We start from the raw sequence: 23699 nt of genomic DNA, 5'->3' as shown, positions 1-23699 counted from the left end.
CTAGAAATTTGGAGCATTGCATTCTCAACTGCAGAACTCAGTTTGAATCACAATTTTGATCAACTTTCATATGTGTAGGTCTCCAGTTCATTCGGGAAAGGGAGTGAGAATTGCAAAGGAGCTGTAAGAGTCGGGATCTCGAATTCCATGGATCCCTATGCAAACCAAACTGTTTCAGATTACCAATGAGGAAAGAACCTTCTTCTCAGGTTTTCTGGAGTCCCCATTGCTTTAAGCTTATGTCGCCGCCGCCTTTCATGTCTGACTGTGAACAGGCAAGGATTAGGAGATAAAAAGTCAAGGATTTAAGATGGATTTACTGCATTACGGAAAAAGATGGAACTGTACAATACTGTCAGTTAAAAAGAAGTATGCAGTTTGTAAACCTGTTCGATTTGACAGTGATAATCTAACTGAACAATGTGCAAAGAGATTGAGGAGTGTCGTTTGATGTTGTCTGTTGATTAGATACACGACGTATCCAATTGGTTCCTCCGTGTATTTTCTGTTCATACCATTGGAATAAAAGAAACATTTATACAAGCTTAGAACAGGTCAGAAAAGAGTAAATGAAAGTGTGCCCACAGTGACATCGGGTGGTATGAAAAGCAAACAAAATTATTGCTTCTGCCATTGTTGCCATGGCTATGAATTTTAATTGGTTTAAGGCTCCTTTTTATTGGTCACAGAGCAGTTGCTAAGGGAACATTTCTTTTCATTGCGATTTTCTTCAGTCACAACATGCAGTGCTACATGATTGGTGTAATATGCAGTGTATATGGTTCAGTATACATAAAACACAGATAGTGAGTGACAAGGAGTGAATCAGCTTACAGATGGTTGTGGAGTCTGGTTCTGCTGCATGGTTCCACCATTCACTGCTGTGACTGCCTGTTGCCGCAATGTTGATGTCGGTTATTCACTGAATTTGACTGAATTTTATGGGCAAGTAGAAAATGTCATGGTGGAAGCAGATTCAATGGTGACTTTCAAAAGAGAATTAGATATATACTTGAAGGGGAAAGCAGTACAACAACAATAAGAACTTATATTTACATAGCGCCTTTAACGTCCCGAGGCGCTTCACAGGAGTATTATGAGACATTTTTTACATCGAGCCATAGAAGGAGAAATTAGGGCAGGGTCAAAGAGGTAGGTTTTAAGGAGCGTCTTAAAGGAGGAAAGAGAGGTCGAAAAGTGGAGAGGTTTAGGCAAGGAATTCCAGAGCTTAGGGCCAAGGCAACAGAAGGCCACGATAGCATTGCAGGACTATGGGGAAAGCTGTGGACTGGGACTAAGTGCATAGCTCTTTTATCATCGGCAGTCCCTTGGGATCGAGGAAGACTTGCTTCCACTCTTAGCATGAGTTCTTAGGTGGCTGTTCAGTCCAATACGAGAACCACAGTCGCTGTCACAGGTGGGACAGATAGTCGTTGAGGGAAAGAGTGGGCAGGGAACCTGGTTTGCCGCACGCTCCTTCCGCTGCCTGCGCTTGATTTCTGCATGCTCTCGGCAACGATACTCGAGGAGCTCAGCGCCCTCCCGAATGCACTTCCTCCACTTAGTGCAGTCTATGGCCAGGGACTCCCAGGTGTCAGTGGGGATGTCGCACTTTATCAGGGAGGCTTTGAGGGTGTCCTTGTAACGTTTCCTCTGCCCACCTTTGGCTCGTTTGCCTTGGACAAGTTCCGAGTAGAGCGCTTGCTTTGGGAGTCGCGTGTCTGGCATGCGAACTATGTGGCCTGCCCAGCGGAGCTGATCAAGTGTGGTCTTTATAAGAGCCAGCACAGGCATAATGGGCTGAATGGCATCATTCTGTGCTGTATGATTATATAAATAGGTTTGCATTTGCCTCTCCCGTGTGTTGTATGGGCTATGTAGTAGTGTTGTTCTGCTGACCTGCCTTTGGCAAGGAGCTAAGAAAGGGAACTGATTTAGAACATAAGAATATAAGAATTAGGAACAGGAGTAGGCCATCTAGCCCCTCGAGCCTGCTCCGCCATTCAACAAGATCATGGCTGATCTGGCCGTGGGCTCAGCTCCATTTACCCGCCCGCTCCCCATAACCCTTAATTCCCTTATTGGTTAAAAATCTATCTATCTGTGATTTGAATACATTCAATGAGCTAGCCTCAACTGCTTCCCTGGGCAGAGAATTCCACAGATTCACAACCCTCTGGAAGAAGAAATTCCTTCTCAACTCAGTTTTAAATTGGCTCCCCCGTATTTTGAGGCCGTACCCCCTAGTTCTAGTCTCCCCGACCAGTGGAAACAACCTCTCTGCCTCTATCTTGTCTATCCCTTTCATTATTTTAAATGTTTCTATAAGATCACCCCTCATCCTTCTGAACTCCAACGAGTAAAGACCCAGTCTACTCAATCTATCATCATAAGGTAACCCCCTCATCTCTGGAATCAGCCTAGTGAATCATCTCTGTACCCCCTCCAAAGCTAGTATATCCTTCCTTAAGTTAGCTGACCAAAACTGCACGCAGTACTCCAGGTGCGTCCTCACTAATACCCTGTACAGTTGCAGCAGGACCTCCCTGCTTTTGTACTCCATCCCTCTCGCAATGAAGGCCAACATTCCATTCGCCTTCCTGATTACCTGCAAACTAACTTTTTTGGGATTCATGCACAAGGACCCCCAGGTCCCTCTGCACCGCAGCATGTTGTAATTTCTCCCCATTCAAATAATATTCCCTTTTACTGTTTTTTTTTTTCCAAGGTGGATGAACTCACATTTTCCGACATTGTATTCCATCTGCCAAACCTTAGCCCATTCGCTTAACCTATCTAAATCTCTTTGCAGCCTCTCTCTGTCCTCTACACAACCCGCTTTCCCACTAATCTTTGTGTCATCTGCAAATTTTGTTACACTACACTCTGTCCCCTCTTCCAGGTCATCTATGTATATTGTGGTCCCAGCACCGATCCCTGTGGCACACCACTAACCACCGATTTCCAACCCGACTCTCTGCTTTCTGTTAGCCAGCCAATTCTCGATCCATGCTAATACATTTCCTCTGACTCCGCGTACCTTTATCTTCTGCAGTAACCTTTTGTGTGGCACCTTATCGAATGCCTTTTGGAAATCTAAATACACCACATCCATCGGTACACCTCTATCCACCATGCTCGTTATATCATCAAAAAATTCCAGTAAGTTAGTTAAACATGATTTTCCCTTCATGAATCCATGTTGCGTCTGCTTGATTGCACTATTCCTATCTCGATGTCCCGCTATTTCTTCCTTAATGATAGCTTCAAGCATTTTCCCCACTACAGATGTTAAACTAACCGGTCTATAGTTACCTGCCTTTTGTCTGCCCCCATTTTTAAACAGAGGCGTTACATTAGCTGCTTTCCAATCCGATGGTCCTTCTCCTTGTTCAACCCCAGCTAGTACATGATATTTTGTTAAGGCTGATGAAGGGTGCACACCTGGAGCATCATAACCTGTCTTTTCTTGTTACAGATGCTGACTGATCTGCTGCGTCATTCCAGCATTTTCAGTTTCCATTTCACATTTGCAACAATGGCAGTTTTTCCTTTTTTTTTGTACTGTGCTTTTTTGCCCACAATGATGCATGGTGACGGGATGGTACAATTCCCCCAGCACCACTGTCAGCTTGCAGTTAGGAGCAAAGCCGGGAGTGTGCCCTTATCGGCATTCAGGGGGAACTCTATGGGGAGGTCCAGGTGGCAGTGCACTAGGTCTATGTGTATGTGGTTGCTTTTTGGAATCGATACAGTGCTTATTGCCAGTCGGGCTGGAGCTTTGAGCATCATCAGAGAATCTGAAGGATCGTTCCTTCATCACCACAGCTAATCCAACATTTTGTCAAGGCTTTGGGGTGGGAAAGCTGGCTTGTATTCCCGAGAGTATAGAAGATTGAGGGATGATCTGATCGAGGTGTTTAAAATGTTAGGTTAGATACAGAGAAATGATTTCCTCTGGGACATAATCTTAAAATTAGAGCTAGGCCATTTAGGAGGGAAATCAGGAATAATTTTTTCCCCACTAAGGGTAGTAGAAAGCTGGAATTCTCTCCCCGAAAGGCTGTGGCTGCTGGACAATTGGAGCTTTCAACACTAAGATCAACAGATTTTTGTTGGGTAAGGGTATCAAGGGATATGGAGCTATGGTAGGCAAATGGGGTTGAGGTACAGACCAGCCATGTCCTAATTGCATGGCGGAGCAGGCTCGAGGGGCCGAATGGCCTGATCTTGTTCCTATGTTCCTAAAGTTGTTCAGCCTGCAGATTTTCACTTAATATATGGGTAAAGAAAAGATGACTTAGAGTTTAAACAGTGAACACACTCTGTCATGTTTCATATAGAATGAAAACCATCGCATGAAAATCATATCAGACCATCTTATGAACTATCCATTAAGTATACAGAGAAAACACATTTAACTGATCAATTACCCCATTTGTTCTCGTCGTCAGTCAAATTTCCTTTATTTAAGATGTCTTGACTTAAGAATCCTTTTAAAAATAACAAGTAGATTCTCAACAATGCTGAATGACTGACAGAATTTAGAATGATAAAAATAAACCTGCGAAGCGGTGTTGAACTTTGGTTCAATAACTTGAGCCATTGCTGAAAATGTGCTTTACTCCATAGAACTTTACACAAATCCTGGATTATCACTAAGTCTCATATGTTCTTTATATTTTCAATATTACCTGTTATTCTTCCAATTTTCTTTGAACCAGTGACATAACTTCCAGCGAATCCCGAAACATGAGCCCCAAGACTGTATCCAATCAGATGAACCTTTTCTTTTGGAACCCCAAAGAATTCCTGAGAATGTAAAAAATTCACACTCGCATCAGAGGCATTTTTGCAATCTTCAAATGCCTAATGGAAAACAACTGCAGGTATGCTGTTATAGCCCTGCGCTTCCACCAGTAACCAATAAATAAGGACTCGGGAAAAGTGAGCAGATGTTGACTCAAATAAAGGTGCAGAAATTGCGGTTGGAGGCTTCCCGTGGGCCGATGCCTCCAACCTGAAAAAAATCGACGCACTTATCTGGCTGACCTGGGCCTCTCCGCGAAGGCCTGCGTAGAGGCCGATGTATCCCAGGGACGCAGGCGTTTTGAAAATGGCCCTGGGATCACAATGGGCCGGTCCAACCAATCAAAGTAGGACTATTCCCAGTCATACCTGTGCACATCCTGTCCTATCCTAAGTCCCGCCCATCATCCCTGTGCCCGTCAAGCTCCATTGGCTCCCTATCTCCAATGCACTTGTCCTCTTTTACAAATTCCTCCATGGTCTCCTCTCGCCGACCTCTGCACCCTTTTCCAGTTCTATGTCCCAGGCAGTGCCCCTCATTCCTTCAGCTCTGTTCTCTTGCACATCCCTCCTCTCCACTGCATCATCTTCTGCTATCTCAATCTTACTGTCTGGAACGCCCTCCTTTAACCCCTTTACTTTGACCAGTTCTCTCTTTACCTTTAAACGCTTCTTCAAAACCTTTTTGGCCAAGCCTTTAGTTATCTCTTCAAATTCTTCAACTGCTCGGTATCCGTTTCTCCTCTGTGACCCGTCTTGGGACATGAGTACCTTAAAATTGCTACTTAATTTGCCATTTGGTTGAGTATATATGAGAATTACACACATAATGACTATGTATTTTCTGCTGGAATCAAAGCTTTGCACTTAGTTACATAGGGCAGGAAGTCTGTACAGTGGAAAAGAATGGGAATGGTTTGGGTACATTGGAATTATTCCTGGATGAGATACACTTTTTCTGAAGTTGGCCGTAGTTTCTGGGTAGACCAGCAGGTGGCGGACCCATCTATTCCAGGTTTGTACAATAAGATCCCTCTAATTTCTCACAAAACAAAACAATTTAACAAAGTGTTCAAAATGTCAGTTTAATGTTCACACCTAAAATGTTTTATCCCGACTCTGGGAATTTAACAAATTTAAACACGGAAACAAAGTTGTTTCTGAATATACGTGTCCAAGTTGTTGGTGAACGGTTTAAAATAAAGACCTGTTGTAATGTTTAACATGCTTAGTTGCCAAAGAATATTAACGTGTATTGACGTCAGGAATTATGGAATGTATTAAGCATGCTGCAAATTATATTAAATTAGATAAGGTTGAATCTTAAGTCATTAATAATTTGTTCTATATCTGCTTTCAATTTTGCAAAATAAACTGTGCATGTCCCCATTGAAATGGAGTGGTTCTGAAGTCTATGATACCTAAACTCTCTAATTCCAGCTTTAAATGTCCTTTTGCTGTAATTTACAGGGGTTCAGCATGTTATTTTACAATGGAGACATTGTGGACTATATACAGGATCTGTCTTGGAAAATGGAGTCAAGGCCCTTTCCAAACTACATGATGCAGGATATCAGGTTATTTGCTCGTACAGAAGGCAGCCTTCATCAATAGGATTTAAGTTGCGACACTTAAGCAACTGTGACACAGACAAGAGAACAGCTCACCCTATGTGGTGTTGACTCAGTGATACTGGATATGCCACAAGATTGGAACCCCAAGACATGGTACAATGGAATAGTGGGACACGGCCTCACCCCCCATAATGCTCACCACTGCTGTTTCCTCATTTCAGCCTGATCAGTGTGTGGGAGGTTCCACATTCTATGTTGGTAGGAGTAGACTCCCTGGGCCCAAGTTTCGAGCCGCGCCTAGAATGGCGCAGTCCCAACCTGGACGGCCGTTTATCGCGCCACAATGCGCCTAAAAAAACCCTCCATATTCTCCACCTCCCTGCAGGTCCTCTGGCCCTTGGCGCAGCGCAGCAGGAGCTGTAGGGGGCGGAGCCAGGTCCCTGCGCTGAAAACAGTGCCGGGACCTCTGCACATGCGCGCTACAGTGGGCACGCAAGTGCAGTAGCTCCAGGTGCCCGAAACTGTGTGGGAGGGGCCTGAAGCACGCAGCCCCTAGCCCTGGCCCAATGGCCTCACTGGGGCTGCGTGAATAAGGCTCCTCCCACGGCCAGCTCCTGCTTCCTCCCGACCCGACTCGACTCCCGCTTCCCGCCCCCGGACCGGACCCGACACCCGCTCTTCCCCCCCCCCACGCCCCCGGACCGGACCCGACACCCGCTCTCTCTCTCTTTCTCCCCCCCCCCCCCCCCCCACCCCCGGACCGGACCCGACACCTGCTTTCACCCCCCCGCCCCCCCCGCCGCCTCCGAACTGGATCCGACCTGACCTCCCTCTCCCCGAACCGAACCGACCTCCCTCCCACCACCCCCGACCCGACCCGACCCAACGCCACCTACCTGTAAATCTGGTGCTGGGGACGGGCCCTGCCCGAAGTCTCGGGCCCGGACCGTTCAGCCTCCCTTCCCCCTTCTCCTTCTTCTCTTCTCTCCCCCCCCCCCCTCAATCTTCTTCTCCCCCCCCCCCAATCTCCTTCTTCTCCCCCCCCCAATTTCCTTCTCCCCCCCCCAATCTCCTTCTCTCCCCCAATCTCCTTCTCTCCCCCAATCTCCTTCTCTCCCCCAATCTCCTTTCCCCCCCAATCTCCTTTCCCCCCCAATCTCCTTTCCCCCCCATCTCCTTTCCCCCCTTCTCCCCCAACCCTCCCCCTTCTCCCCCAACCCTCTCCCTTCTCCCCCATCCCTCTCCCTCTAGCCCCCTCCTCCCCCTCCCCTCACTGTCAAACACAGACACTGACAGACAGAGAATGAAAGACACACAGACAGACAGAGAGATAGAGACACTGACAGAGACACACTGGGGGGGGGGGGGATCCCAGCACGCTGTTGGAGGGCTCCCGGTGCTGCAGTCGGTAAGTAGAAAATGTTTTATTTATTAATTTTTTTGATTGATTTATTGATGTATTTATCATTTATTATTGATGATGGCTCTTTATTTGAAAAACTGAAGTGTTTAATGTTTGCAAACTTCCCTTTAAAGCCTCCCCCCCTCCCCCCTCCCCCCCCCCCCATTCCCTACGCCTGATTTGTAACCTTATGCCTGATTTTCTGAAGTGTAGACAAGGTTTTTTCGAGCGTACAAAAATCTTCACTTACTCCATTCTAAGTTAGTTTGGAGTAAGTTTTCACTGCCGAAACTTTGAAATCAGGCGTAAGTGGCCGGACACGCCCCCTTTTGAAAAAAAATTCTGTTCCAAAGTGAAACTGTTCTAACTGACTAGAACTGGAGCAAACTAAATGACGAGAATTCTGATTTCTAAGATACTCCGTTCTACACCAGCTGCTCCTAAAAATCAGGAGCAAATCATGTGGAAACTTGGGGCCCCTGAGTCAGGACCCTCTGGTATATCCAGTAGTAGCAGGCACACAGTGACCCAGTTGGAAGGCTGGCAATGTTGCCTTCCTGCCTTCTGAGCCACAGTTGATGAGTCACCCGGGAATACCCAGGCAAAAATAACCTTAAAAAATGGTATTATATATTCCCTTAAAAATGCTAAAATCAGCATACCTGCAGCCTCACAACTTTAAGACCAAATTGCTAAAAGAATTGCAGCTGGTCCGTTCACGGTATCTGTCCCCTGCAAGCATTATTTTAAGAACCCGGAATGGGCTGGGTGATACTTATTAAACTACAATCCACGGGAGCAGGGAGTGTCATTGCGATTAGAAACATAGAAAATAGATGCAGGAGTAGGCCATTCGGCCCTTCGAGCCTACACCACCATTCAATATGATCATGGCTGATCATGTAACTTCAGTACCCCATTCCTGCTTTCTCTCCATATCCCTTGATCCCTTTAGCCATAAGGGCCACATCTAACTCCCTTTTGAACATATCTAACGAACTGACCTCAACAACTTTCTGTGGCAGAGAATTCCACAGGTTCACAATTCTCTGAGTGAAGAAGTTTCTCCTCATCTCGGTCCTAAATGGCTTACCCCTTATCCTTAGACTGTGACCCCTGGTTCTGGACTTCCCCAACATCGGGAACATTCTTCCTGCATCTAACCTGTCCAATCCTGTCAGAATTTTATATGTTTCTATGAGATCCCCTCTCGTTCTTCTAAATTCCAGTGAATATAAGCCTAATCGATCCAGTCTATCTTCATATATCAGTCCTGTCATCCTGGGAATCAGTCTGGTGAACCTTCGCTGCACTCTCTCAATAGCAAGAATGTCCTTCCTCAGATTAGGAGACCAAAACTGTATACAATATTCAAGGTGTGGCCTCACAAGGCCCTGTACAACTGCAGTAAGACCTCCCTGCTCCTATACTCACATCCTCTCACTATGAAGGCCAACATGCCATTTGCCGCCTTCACCGCCTTCTGTACCTGTATGCCAACTTTCAATGACTGAATGTACCATGACACCCAGTTCTTGTGGCATCTCCCCTTTTTCTAATCTGTCACTATTCAGATAATATTCTGCCTTGTTTTTGTCACCAAAGTGGATAACCTCACATTTATCTACATTATACTCCCTATGTGTATGTCTCTCTGTTACACAAGAGATCAGATAATTTCCCATTTCATAGAATCATAGAAATTTACAGCACGGAAGGAGGCCATTTCGGCCCATCATGTCCATGCCGGCTAACCAAAAACTATCCAGCCTAATCCCACAAAACACAGGAGCGATAATTAGTTGGTTTCAAAATTCAACTGGCATCTATTCTTGGAAAACTGAACTAATATTAGCATAAGCAAGCACACTCACACCATCAGTGAAATATGCTTTAAGTTTGGCTGCACTGGGCCAAACTTCCCCAAAGTTTCCCACTTGCCCTCGCCCTGAACTCGCATCTTTCTCCAGTTTCTCTCCTCTCTCTCTCATGCCCTCTCCAGGCTCATCTTGTCCAGGAGACCCACTTCCTGGACTCTTTTCCCACTAACCTGCTGACCACCCAACTTTCCTTCCTGGCCTCAGTTAGCTAATATTATGAACGGTTCTCTTGCTTCAGGTACTTCAAATCTGATGTCATCATCCCTCTCCTTAAAAACACAACCTTTGACCCTCTGTTCTTGCATACTACCGGCCCATCTCAAACCTCCCTTTCCTTTCCAAAGTCCTTGAATGTATTGTCACCTCCCAAATTCGTGCCCATCTTCCCCAGAACTCCACATTTGAATCCCTCCAATTAGGTTTCTGCCCCTGCCGCAGTAGTGTAACGGGCTCTCATCAGAGTCACAAATGGCATCCTATGTGACTGACAAAGGCAAACTATCCTTTCACGTCCTTCTCGACCCGTCTGTAGCCTTTGATATGGTTGACCATATCAAGCTCCTCCAAAGCCTCTCCACTGTCATCCAGCTGGGTGAGACTGCAGTCGCCTGGTTCCATTCTTATCTATCTAATCCTAGCCGGAGAATCACTTGCAATGGTTGCTCTGCCTGCTCCCTCACTGTTACCTCTGGTGTCCCCCAAGGATCTATCCTTGGCCCCCTCCTATTTCTCATCCACATGCTGCCCCTTGGGGATTGATTTGTTATTTTCTTGTTATACACTTTCTGAGCTTCCTCACCCTGACTTCGAGAAATCTGACTGCCGACAGCAATTCCATTGTATACAGGGAAACTGATTTTGATTTCTCGGGCAAGCAATTTTGTTTTGAGGAAATATTTATGGATTCCCCCTCTCAATTTTTTTTTTTTTTAAAGGTTTGTTCCCACTCTTCAGCCATGTTTGAAGTTGGTTTTTTTCCCCCCATTTTTAATCAGCCTCCCCACCCACTCTTTTATGGAAACTCCAATCCACACTGTGAAAATGCCCCTGAACACAGGCTGATGTAGTTCATGTCTTCAATTTGGTTCCTGACCTCACAGTACAAGTTCAGCCACAATTTGCTTCATAATGGGAGAAGGCTGAACCGGAATGTGATGTATAGTTTACAGAGTTTCTGCTGTTGTCCTCACTTTACAATACTGTCACCAGCAGTAGTCCTGACGTTAGTGGCAGCGCTGTAAGGTAAGTGTTATGTATTAATGCTTGGGGGTCACCAGACACCAGAGGGTGCCGCGGTCGGAGGTCATTGGGATGTACGCATGTGGCATGTGTGTTTGGTCACTTGTATATAAGCTGGGTGTCTTTGTCACGCAGGCACTCTTGGGCTGGAATAAAGATGGATCAGGTTGCACCTGAGTGAGTTTACAGTAACCAGACTCTTGAGTCATTACAATTTGCGACGAGGTAATTTAAGAACCTTCACATGCACAATGGGCACTGTTGGAATCCTGGAGAGACTCGTGGAGGGTGAGGATTTACGTAACAGTAAGTGAGGCGTCTCTACTTCTGGGTATGGTGCAGAGAGCCATCTTGAAGAGGTGTCTTCCCCCTGCCCTGTCAATGGTGCTGCTCCACCCTGGGCAGTTGAACACTCAACATGACAAAATATTGTAGTTTTTGGCCGAAGGGGTTCAGGACAAGAAACAATAGTTAGCTCTCCGCTCCACTCCCACTCTGTCCTCTCCGTCCTCAGCCTCTTGCACTGTTGCAATAAAGCTCAACGTAAGCTCGAGGAACAGCACCTCATCTTTCTATTAGGCACTTTACTGCCTTGTGGACTCGACATCGAGTTCAACAGTTTCAGAGTGTAACATCTGCCCCTATTTTCTCAGATGGCAGTTGGTGATGATTCTGATATTCCCATTTACTCCTCTTCTTCACCCATCATTTGTTTCTTTACTTGTCCCATCACCGCCCCCTTTTGCTTTGCACCATTATACCTTTTATCATTTAATCTCTCCGGCCTTCCACCCTATCACAGACCTTCCCTTTTGTTCTTTCCTCCCCCCCCCCCCCTCCCCCCTTTCCCTGTTCTTGCACTTGCTTAAAATCTGTGACATCTCTAACTTTTTCCAGCTCTGATGAAGAGTCTCAGACCTGAACCGTTAACTCTGTTTCTCTCCGCAGATACCGCCTGAGCTGCTGTGTGTTTCCAGCATTTTCCGATTTTATTTCAGATTTTCAGCACCCGCAGTAATTTGCTTTTATAATGTGTGTTTATCTGTTGCTACCATTGCACTGGATTCCACCCAGAATGTAAGTGGGGCAGATTTCACACTGCACTACTATCCAAGGCAAACCGAACTACTTGCAGTTGATTAGAACCGTTTTGACCTGATAAAATAAAGGCCATCACTGTATTAAAAGCCCCGATGGTCATTCTGTATAAACCCCAAGTAATGGAAGTTCACACTGGCCATCTTCCTTGATGCAACAGAAGATTGCTCCATTAGTGTTAACTCCAATGAGTTAAGTATGTGTTGCTGTTTACTGAAATCTAACTTGAGCTTCAGGCATGCATTTTCTTTGGAAATTCATTTAATTCAAAATGAGCTTGGAAACGAATTGTAATTCTCTCCCAGGCAGATGGTTAGAAGCAGGAGCAACTGTGTGTGCGTGGAAGGTGGATGTACAATAACAGGAGACAAGAGGAAATGGAAATCAGCCTCAGGAAAGGAAGTTCAGAAGCAGAGGCAGACCAGAATGTGGAAAAGTTTTTAACAAAAATTTTTTAGGCTGGAAATTACGGACTGATAAAATGAAAACTCAGAAAATACAGAGAAAAGGAGCGATGGAGAGAAAAACGAGCATAAAGGAAGGATTGTGGATGACAACACAGTATAAAGAAAAGCTGAAGCCAAAAATCACAGGAGGAAATGACGGCAGAAACTGAAGTAATCAAATAAAGCACATGGCGAGGTTCATGAAGAAAAGGAGAAAACGGCTAAGTATTAACGGGAGAATTAAAGCAAACGTTAATGGGAACAAAATGGAGATAAAGGCACTAAAGTGAAGAGAATGAAAAAATAAAGGGAATAAGAGAAAGGTAGTTCAATAAATGAAAGACACTTCAAATGGACAGGAGAGGGAAAAAGAGGAAAAAGGTAATTGAGAAGAACGAGGCAGAAAAACAGTTTGAGGCTATTGGAACATACTCAATCCTTGTTATTTTGAGTGTGGTTTTCCAGTTCTCATTGTTCAGTCTGTATTATCAATTCATTCCCCTCTGCACTACAGTGAATAACTTTCTCTATAATTTGTATCGTCTGGGGGTTTGAATCTCATTCGAAACCTCGTGGCCTGTTGATTCATTTACACTGGAAAGTCGATTCTTTCCTTAAGTCTTTATTGATTGTTGAGCACTCCTGCTGATTTCAGCTGTGGTCCGGGTGATACTGGTGCCTTTGAATTGGTGGTGACCATTAAATTGAAAAGCCACATAGTAACCAGTAATTGGATTCATTGACCTGACAAAGGTTGATCCTATTTCACTGTGTGTCTTTCCTCCTCCAGCCTGTGAAAATATAAGTGGTTCTGGGATTTTGTGGCTGCTGTTTGCTTGTCCTTAATTGGACAATATTTATTGTTTTGCATTTGTTCTGTTTTACACGACTTAATTCTCCAACCGCTTGGGGAGGACCTAATGTATCGCCTTGAGAGCAGGGTGAAGAATGTCACATCAAAAATAAACAGCAACTGGAGAAACTATTAGGTAACCTCAATTTCATAGCTTTACCTCCAGCCAGTCCAATAAATCTGCAATATCACGCCCAACCAATCGCGTGTTTTTTACTGCTATTGGATAATGTTGGTGCGCCCGTGACAGCCAATCAACCACGATCACATTAACATCTTTTAGTTTGACGTTCAGTGCAGCCGCCATCTTCCAGATCCAGTTTTCGTGCATCCCATCAACCTGAAAATCAAATAGTGTAAGGAAAAATGAGCACCCGCATTATGCCACGATTTCCTTCATTTATGGTGTTAATTATTCCACGAGGAAGTGTCGCTATCTTTGCTCTTTGTCGATGCTGCATATTACATTGCATTACATAGAATGTACAGCACAGAAACAGGCCAAGCAGGTCTACATCGCTGTTTATGCTCCACACGAGCCTCCTCCCACCCAACTTCATCTCACGCTATCAGCATATGCTTCAATTCCTTTCTCCTTATGTACTTATTATGTGCATTTCTACAGCATGTTCTTTTATTTAAGATTCCTGTGTTTATTTGTCGAATGTGAGCAACAAACTATGTAAGAAGTAGGAGGAGGAATAGGCCATATGGCCCATCAAGCCTGCTCATAAGATCATGGCTGATCTTCTACCTCAACTCTATCTTCCCCCACTATCCTCATATCCCTTGATTCTCTTAGTATCCAAAAATCTATTGATCTCTATGAATATACTCATCGACTGAGCTTCCACAACAGTTTGGGTAGAGAATTCCAAAGATTCACGACCCTTTAAGTGAAGACATTTTTCCTCACCTCAGTCTTAATAGGCCGACCCCGTATTCTGAGACCATGACCCTTGGTTCTAGACTCCCCAGCCAGAAGGAATATCCTCCCAGCATTTACTCTGTCAAGCTCCTTAAGAATGTTATATGTTTAAATAAGATCCCCTCTCATTTTCTAAACTCTAGGGAATATAGGCCTAGTCTACTCAATTTCTCCTCAAAGGACAATCTCTGCATCCCAGGAATCAGTCGAGTGAACCTTTGTTGCACTCTCTTAGGTAAGGAGCCAAAGCTGTACATGGTACCAAAACTGTACATGGTACCAAAACTGTACATGGTACAGTACGTTAATCAGACCCTTTAAATGGATAACAACGATTATGAATATATTTATTATATAAGCTATGAAACAAACAGCAAGCTGTTCTTATGTAAAATTAACATATTTTAATTGTCAAAACCAATTTGATGCCCAAAATTATGACTTGCTTCTCGAATGCAAACCAATCTTATATTTAAATGATGTGTTCATGATTATTTGATGATTGGTGGCCAATTTCAGTTTGAAGATGTGAGAGTCTGGGGTGCTTTGTGCATTCCACGACCCGGTCTTTCTGAGCGAGGCTATCAGTTTAATCCAGACTTGTGCTGAATTCTGCTCATCATTTTTCTTGCTTTCACCTCATATCCACTAGGAACTAAACTGAGAACGAACCAATCAGGAATCTTAGAGCCCACAGAGAAGATTATTACTGCACAACAAAACATTTCATTCTGTAGTCACACGGGAAAGAAGCAACACTACCGTCCATCCGTGAATAATCATCACCAATGGGTGGGAAGAGTTGAAGCTGCAGGTCTTCAGTGTCACGGCCTTGTGAAGGGTGATGCAGCAGGTCTCTTTATCGAACAAATGTCCCTTGAAAAGGCAAAATTTGGTAGTTGCCACATGTGGTCTTCTTTCAACAAAGGTTTCATCTGTTATGTATGAAACAACATCAGGGTCATTATAAATTCATCTCTAGTATTAACAGTGAGGATGGTTTTAAACTTCATGAATGTACCTTTAACAATGAGAAGCTTTAATATTCCTTTTTTTTCCCACATATACTTCTGTTTATATTTTGGTTTTGTTTGGACTGAGGGAACGTAACTAGACTAATGAACATAAAGCTACTGCCATATTAATAACTAGCTCAAATGACATGAATTTAGCTCTCTAGAAGTGTTGGGGCCCCATAATCCTCCAAAATTTGGGGGGAAAAAAGAATTACATGTAAGGCAAAAGCGAAATACTGCTGATGCTGGAATCTGAAATAAAAACAGAAAATGCTGGAAATCTCAGCGGGGTCAGGCAGCATCTGTGGAGAGAGAAACAGAGTTCACGTTTCAGGTCGATGACCCTTCGTCAGAACTGGCAAATGTTCAAAATGTATCGCTAATGTAACGCGATATGTAAAGCTGCTAATTATTCCACCATTCAGACCCCATCTTGACTTATCTTTTGTTTCCTAACTTGTGCCATTACCATCTCAATTTGGCCCATCATCCCTTTTGTCTCTCAAATCTCTCCTGCCTTCCACCCTATCACAGACCTTCCCTTTTGTTCTTTCCTCCCCGCCCCCTTTCAGGGCCCCTTGTACTTTTTAAAGAATCTGTTACATCTTCAACTTTTGCCAGTTCACGAGGGGTGCTATCCAACCAAATTTCCCTCCCAGTGTGGCTATACAAGTTTTTAAAAAAGACACTGAGATAAAAAGGGTTTAAAATGCTAAAGAGCTGTGCTTTTGAAATTGTTTATAGAAACATAGAAACATAGAAAATAGGTGCAGGAGTAGGCCATTCGGCCCTTCTAGCCTGCACCGCCATTCAATGAGTTCATGGCTGAACATTCAACTTCAGTACCCCATTCCTGCTTTCTCGCCATACCCCTTGATCCCCCTAGCAGTAAGGACCTCATCTAACTCCTTTTTGAATATATTTAGTGAATTGGCCTCAACAACTTTCTGTGGTAGAGAATTCCACAGGTTCACCACTCTCTGGGTGAAGAAGTTCCTCCGCATCTCGGTCCTAAATGGCTTACCCCTTATCCTTAGACTGTGACCCCTGGTTCTGGACTTCCCCAACATTGGGAACATTCTTCCTGCATCTAACCTGTCTAACCCCGTCAGAATTTTATATGTTTCTATGAGGTCCCCTCTCATTCTTCTGAACTCCAGTGAATACAAGCCCAGTTGATCCAGTCTTTCTTGATAGGTCAGTCCCGCCATGCCGGGAATCAGTCTGGTGAACCTTCGCTGCACTCCCTCAATAGCAAGAATGTCCTTCCTCAGGTTAGGAGACCAAAACTGTACACAATACTCCAGGTGTGGCCTCACCAATGCCCTGTACAACTGTAGCAACACCTCCCTGCCCCTGTACTCAAATCCCCTTGCTATGAAGGCCAACATGCCATTTGCTTTCTTAACCGCCTGCTGCACCTGCATGCCAACCTTCAATGACTGATGTACCATGACACCCAGGTCTCTTTGCACCTCCCCTTTTCCTAATCTGTCACCATTCAGATAATAGTCTGTCTCTCTGTTTTTACCACCAAAGTGGATAACCTCACATTTATCCACATTATACTTCATCTGCCATGCATTTGCCCACTCACCTAACCTATCCAAGTCGCTCTGCAGCCTCACAGCATCCTCCTCGCAGCTCACACTGCCACCCAACTTAGTGTCATCCGCAAATTTGGAGATACTACATTTAATCCCCTCATCTAAATCATTAATGTACAGTGTAAACAGCTGGGGCCCCAGCACAGAACCTTGCGGTACCCCACTAGTCACTGCCTGCCATTCTGAAAAGTACCCATTTACTCCTACTCTTTGCTTCCTGTCTGACAACCAGTTCTCAATCCATGTCAGTACACTACCCCCAATCCCATGTGCTCTAACTTTGCACATCAATCTCTTGTGTGGGACCTTGTCGAACGCCTTCTGAAAGTCCAAATATACCACATCAACTGGTTCTCCCTTATCCACTCTACTGGAAACATCCTCAAAAAATTCCAGAAGATTTGTCAAGCATGATTTCCCTTTCACAAATCCATGCTGACTTGGACCTATCATGTCACCTCTTTCCAAATGCACTGCTATGACATCCTTAATAATTGATTCCATCATTTTACCCACTACCGATGTCAGGCTGACCGGTCTATAATTCCCTGTTTTCTCTCTCCCTCCTTTTTTAAAAAGTGGGGTTACATTGGCTACCCTCCACTCCATAGGAACTGATCCAGAGTCAATGGAATGTTGGAAAATGACTGTCAACGCATCCACGATTCCCAAGGCCACCTCCTTAAGTACTCTGGGATGCAGTCCATCAGGCCCTGGGGATTTATCGGCCTTCAATCCCATCAATTTCCCCAACACAATTTCCCGGCTAATAAGGATTTCCCTCAGTTCCTCCTCCTTACTAGACCCCCCGACCAAGTACTCTAATCAGAAATTCATTAGTCCGGCTCAGTAATTGATACTATTGCGAGCTCCCAAGTCACAGCAACTCAGTGGGGGTTATCTGCCGGACCCCTTCATCTTTGGTGGTGAACACAGGAGGGTAAAAAGAGAGACAAAATACTCATTGTCAGTTAGGTTTTTAAACTGATATCTGTAAGGGAAAACTTTTGCAAGGCTCATTAGTTTAGCATGCAGAAGGTGTTAAAAAAGAAAAAAAGATTTGCATTTATATTGCGCCTTTCACGACTACAGGATGTCTCAAAGTGCTTTACAACCAATGAAGTACTTTTGAACATAAGAAATAGGAGCAGGAGTAGGCCATTTAATAAGATCATGGCTGATCTGATCATAGACTCAGCTCCACTTCCCTCCCCGCTCCCCAACACTTTTGAAGTGTTGTTGTAATGTAGGAAAGACAGCAGTCAATTTGTGCACAGCAAGCTCCAACAAACAGCAATGTGATTGAGAGATAAATATTGGCCAGAACACCAGGGATAACTCCCCTGTTCTTCTTCGAAATAGTACCATAGGATCTTTTGCGTCCATCTGAGAGAGCAGACGGGGCCTCGGTTTAACATCTCATCCGAAAGTGCAGCACTCCCTCAATACTGCACTGGAGTGACAGCCTAGATTTTTGTGCTCAAGTCTCTGGAGTGGAACTTGAACCCACAACTCTCTGACTTGGAGGCAGGAGGCTGCCCACTGAGCCACAGCTGACACTGCGATAGTTAGAAGCTATTTTGTTTTAAGTCAAGCACAATGATCCACTAACATGGGGACATGCAGAATGTTCATTATTTTGTATTATTATGCCAAGCCACGTTGTATTGATTAAATTAAGCGAGTTTGATGATAACTGTTCATCTGTAAGTCACTTTCTGTGAGACAGAGCAGCCTAACGATTTATAGCGGGCCTCACCTCACCAACTGTTTACTTTTGAGTACCTTCTTCCAGATCATTTGTGACTGTTACAAACGATGAAAGTTGCAGGCCTGATCCCCAGGGATTCTGCTGATCACAGCTGTTGATTCAAAGCTTTTGGAATGCAGTCACTGTTGTTTTGCAGGCACACTCACAGTCACCAAAAATGCAGACAGCAAGGTCCTACAAACAGCAAATGAGACCAATGAACAGTTCATTTGCCTTTGACCGAGGAGTGTTTGCCAGGGCACCTGGCCGACTGCCCGACTCAGGTGGGCCAAGCAGCAGCCCTGGGGAACGATTTCTGCAACCATAGCAACGGCGGGAATGGGGCAGTAAGTAATTCCCCACCATTTTTGGGGCACTACTGCCCTGTTTCCGCTGGGCGTACATCCTCAAAATCTCCAGCATCGTGTCAGGTTTACATACCGCTAATGTTTTATCGACTTGACTTTTACATTAACATTTGAATTCAAAAATACTATAAATAAAGGTAATGTAATGTAATTATATTCTGCGGTATTCTAGTAAAGTTCCCATCATCTTTTATTTTTGGAACAAATCCTATGAGAAATTGTTGGACAAATTACATGTTGCAGAAGCTGCAGTCTTCTAGAATCTGATAGAATGCTACAGAATAATTAATAACCAACAGAAATTGCTTGATGTGGGAGATATTAGATCCATCTTGATTAAAATGAAGGTACTCTTTCATTTTCTGAATATCTCTTCTCTTAGGCAGCCCCCAGCAGTCGAGGATGACTTGGTCCCGCACTGAAATAAGTTCTAAGATGATTGGTGAGACCAATGCGGGATCTACAGTCTCTGCCACAGATGGGGCAGACGGTGGTTGGAGGGACGGGTGGGTGGGGGGGGGCTTGATTTGTCGTGTGCTCCTTCCGCTGTTTGCGCTTGGCTTCCGCGTGCTCCCGACGAAGAGACTCGAGGTGTTCGGTTGCTTGTCAGATGCTCCTCCTCCATTTTGAGTGGTCTTGGACCAGGGATTCCCAAGAGTCGGTGCGGATGTTGCACTGCCCACCTGGGGCTCACTTGCTCGGAGTAGAGTGCTTGTTTCGGGAGTCTAGCATCGGGCATGCGGACAATGTGGCCCGCCCACCGGAGCTGCTTGAATGTGGTCAGTGCCTCGATGCTGGGGATGTTGGCCTGAGAGACAACATTGATGTTGGTGCGCCTATCCTGCCAATGAATTTGCAGAAGCAGCGTTGGTGCTACTTCTCCAGTGTGTTGAGGTGCCAATTGTACATAGACCATGTCCCTGAAGCATATAGGAGGGCGGGTACCACTACTGCTCTCTAGACCATGAGCTTGGTGCCGGCTTTGAGATCCTAGTCTTTAAACACTCCTTTCCTCAGGCAGCCAAAGGCTGCACTGGCACACTGAAGGCGGTGTTGGACTTTGTCATCGATGTCTGCCCCTGATGATAGTAGGCTCCCAAGGTATGGGAAGTGGTCCACATTGTCCAAGGTCTCGTCATGGATCTTGATAACCGGGGAGCAGAACTATGTGGCGAGGGCAGGTTGGTAGAGGACCTTTGTCTTACTGATTTTTAATGTGAGGCCCAGACTCTCGTACGCTTCAGTGAAGGTGTTAACGATGGTTTGGAGTTCGGACTCTGAGTGTGCACAAACACAAGTGTCATCTGCATATTGTAATTCAATGACAGAGGTTGGAGCAACCTTGGATTTGGACTGGAGCCATCGGAGGTTGAACAATTTCCCGCTTGTCCTGTAGATTAGCTCCACTCCAGCGGGTAACTTGCTAAGGGTGAGATGAAGCATTGCAGCGAGGAAGATTGAGAAGAAGGTTGGTGCGATGACTCGGCCTTGCTTTATCCTGGTCTGCACTTGTATTGGGTCTGTGGTGGATCCGTTGGTATCTGAATATATACTTTTAGTGAATGTCAGTCAACAAGTTTCAAACAATGAGACCAGTGTAATCTAGAAAAGTGTGTTGTGGTATCATTGTCCAAGGATACAGAACTGTAAGAAAGAAAATCAGAAAGAACTTCCATTTATGCAGTGACTTTCACGACCTCAGGACATTCCAAAGTTCTTCGCAGCCAACAAAGTAATTATAAAATGTAGTCACTGTTGTAACGCAAGGAAATGTGGCAGCCAATTTGCTTGAGCTAAATGAGCAGATAATCTGATTTGGTGGTTTTGTTGAGGGACAAATAATGGTCAGGGTAGCTGGAGTACTCCCCCGGTCTTCATCGAATAGTTTTACAGAATCTTTTATTTTAATCTGAGGGGGCAGATTCGTCCTCAGTTTAATGTCTCAACTGAAACACGGCACCTCCAACAGTGCAGCACTCCCTCAGCACTGCACTAAAATCTCAGACTCGGTTATGCGCTCAAGTCTCTGGACTGAGAGCCACAACTGGGCCACAGGTGACATAAACTGTGATGTGTCCCATTTATTACTGTATTGATGGTGCAATAAACATTTTATTCTTCCTGAATTTTCTTAATTCCTCTCCTGGAAGAGATGACTCATAGTCATGAACTGTTCCACCTCTACTTTACTCGAGTGACTGCTATTTAACTGTGTGTCTGTGTAATGTGCTAAACTCTAGGAGGAACAAATAGGCAATGCACGTACTCCATGAATGGTGTTGAAATAGATAGTTGAGAGAAACTTTGGGGTTTTAGTCGACTCAACCACGTTCAACCACTCCAGAACAGCAATCAGCAACACAAAAAGAATGGTGAACTCGATGGCCAAAACAGCAGTGTGTGAGTCTGCGGAAATCATGCTCAAGTCCGACAGTGTTCTGGTCAGACCACACCTTGAGCAGCATCCAGTTCTGGTCAGCAAGACATAGGGGAGACATTCAGCTGCTGCAAGCAGTTCAGAGATGAGCCATGAGGCTGACCCCTTACTGTTAGATATCTGAGTGATGAGGAATGCCAGGAGAATGCAGCTGATGATGACCCCATTCAGATACCGACACAAATGGCAGCCCTTACATAAAAACATAGAAAATAGGTGCAGGAGTAGGCCATTCAGCCCTTCGAGCCTGCACCACCATTCAATAAGATCATGGCTGATCATTCCCTTAGTACCCCTTTTCTGCTTTCTCTCCATACTCCTTGATCCCCTTATCCGTAAGGGCCATATCTAACTCCCTCTTGAATATGTCCAATGAACGGGCATCAACAACTCTCTGCAGCAGGGAATTCCACAGGTTAACAACTCTCTGAGTGAAGAGGTTTCTCCTCATCTCAGTCCTAAATGGCCTACCACTTATCCTAAGACTGTGTCCCATAGTTCTGGACTTCCCAAATATTGGGAACATTCTACCCGCATCTAACCTGTCCAGTCCTGTCAGAATATTATATGTTTCTATGAGATCCCCTCTCATCCTTCTAAACTCCAATGTATAAAGGCCCAGTTGATCCAGTCTCTCCTCATATGTCGGTCCTGCCATCCCGGGAATCAGTCTGGTGAACCTTCGCTGCACTCCCTCAATAGCAAGAACGTCCTTCCTCAGATTAGAAGACCAAAACTGAACACAATATTCCAGGTGAGGCCTCACCAAAGCCCTGTACAACTGCAGTAAGACCTCCCTGCTCCTATACTCAAATCCCCTAGCTATGAAGGCCAACATACCATTTGCCTTCTTCACCGCCTGCTGTACCTGCATGCCAACTTTCAATGACTGATGAACCATGACACCCAGGTCTTGTTGCACCTCCCCTTTTCCTAATCTGCCGCCATTTAGATAATATTCTGTCTTCGTGTTTTTGCCCCCAAAGTGGATAACCTCACATTTATCCACATTATACTTCATCTGCCATGCATTTGCCCACTCACCTAACCTGTCCAAGTCACCTGCAGCCTCTTAACATCCTCCTCACAGCTCACACCGCCACACAGTTTAGTGTCATCTGCAAACTTGGAGATATTACACTCAATTCCTTCATCCAAATCATTGATGTACATTGTAAAGAGCTGGGGTCCCAGCACTGAGCCCTGCGGCACTCCACTCGTCACTGCCTGCCATTCTGAAAAGGACTTGTTTATCCTTTTACCTTAAGGTGACAATAGACTACAATGAGAGTTGTTTCAAGCAGTGGAAAATAGCATCAACTTGCTGTTAACTCGGCTGGTTGTTGATAGGGAAAATTGTATATTTGTTTCCCAGCTGCCAGGGGTGTCCAGTCTGGCAGTGCCCTTAAGAAAGAAAGACTTACATTTATATAGCACCTTTCACAACCACCGGACGTCTCAAAGCGCTTTACAGCCAATGAAGTACTTTTGGAGTGTAGCCACTGTTGTAATTTAGTCCTGCTCCCCAATTTCACACGCAAATCAATGCCCATGCCAAATACAGAATTGGTGCACTTGAAACCCCAAAACATTTATAATGACAACCTGAATGTTAGAGCAAACCTGATCACAATCATTTTTCAGCAAATAATGTCAAAGAATTCAAGCTCGCACAACATTGATAGTGAGTTAGAAGCTTTGCATGGGGTGTGAACATAACCATTTATAATAACACATTTATTTTCAAAGTAGAAGATTGAGTCACGCAATCACGAAACAGCAGGGAGAATCGTTGCTGAAGGGACCAATATGGCGTGCAGCATGGGCACGCTCATTCCGCACCGGCTATGTGCCCCCTGCCACGTTGGTTAGGGCACTCTGCAGTTGCCCAGGCAGCTGCCTGAAACTGCCATTGGCCCCGATTTGCGTATGCAATGGTCCTAACACCTAATTCAGGCCCCTTTACGTGCAAGCTGGGATCAGTTTTCTCAGGTTAAAAGCATCCAAACCAATGGTCTTTAGCGGGACCACTGGAGCCCTCCAATAAAATATGTTTTACTTAACCTGAATATGGAGCCAGGAGTGCAGGCCTCTGCTGGTCACCGCTCGCCCCAACCCCTGATCTCCTCTTATCCCCACCCCCGACTCCATCACCATGAACCCAGGGCTGACGGCTGACTTTTGTCCTTTCAGGACCAGAGCTCTACCTCATGGGATGCGACCCACCTACCCTGCTGATGCAAGAGGACCAATTTTGCGGCTCCCTCTTGTGCAGCGGTTCTGATGCAACAG

The 23699-nt window shown here is 45.0% G+C and overlaps 1 protein-coding gene across 1 annotated transcript in view; it reads right to left on the bottom strand.

Annotated features, from left to right (window-relative positions):
• The window catches only part of lipca (lipase, hepatic a), an 87712-nt gene that overhangs the window by 22080 nt on the left and 41933 nt on the right, over window positions 1-23699 (bottom strand). The window contains exons 2-4 of the mRNA XM_070859308.1: window positions 14992-15164; window positions 13462-13641; window positions 4695-4812 (exon numbers count right to left, since the gene is read on the bottom strand). Coding sequence (XP_070715409.1) covers window positions 4695-4812; window positions 13462-13641; window positions 14992-15164 — 471 coding nt within the window. The remainder of the gene's footprint in view (window positions 1-4694; window positions 4813-13461; window positions 13642-14991; window positions 15165-23699) is intronic.

This window comes from Pristiophorus japonicus, chromosome 17 (assembly GCF_044704955.1).
Source record: "Pristiophorus japonicus isolate sPriJap1 chromosome 17, sPriJap1.hap1, whole genome shotgun sequence".
Lineage (NCBI taxonomy): Eukaryota > Metazoa > Chordata > Chondrichthyes > Pristiophoridae > Pristiophorus > Pristiophorus japonicus.
This window is presented reverse-complemented; position numbering and strand designations above follow the sequence as displayed.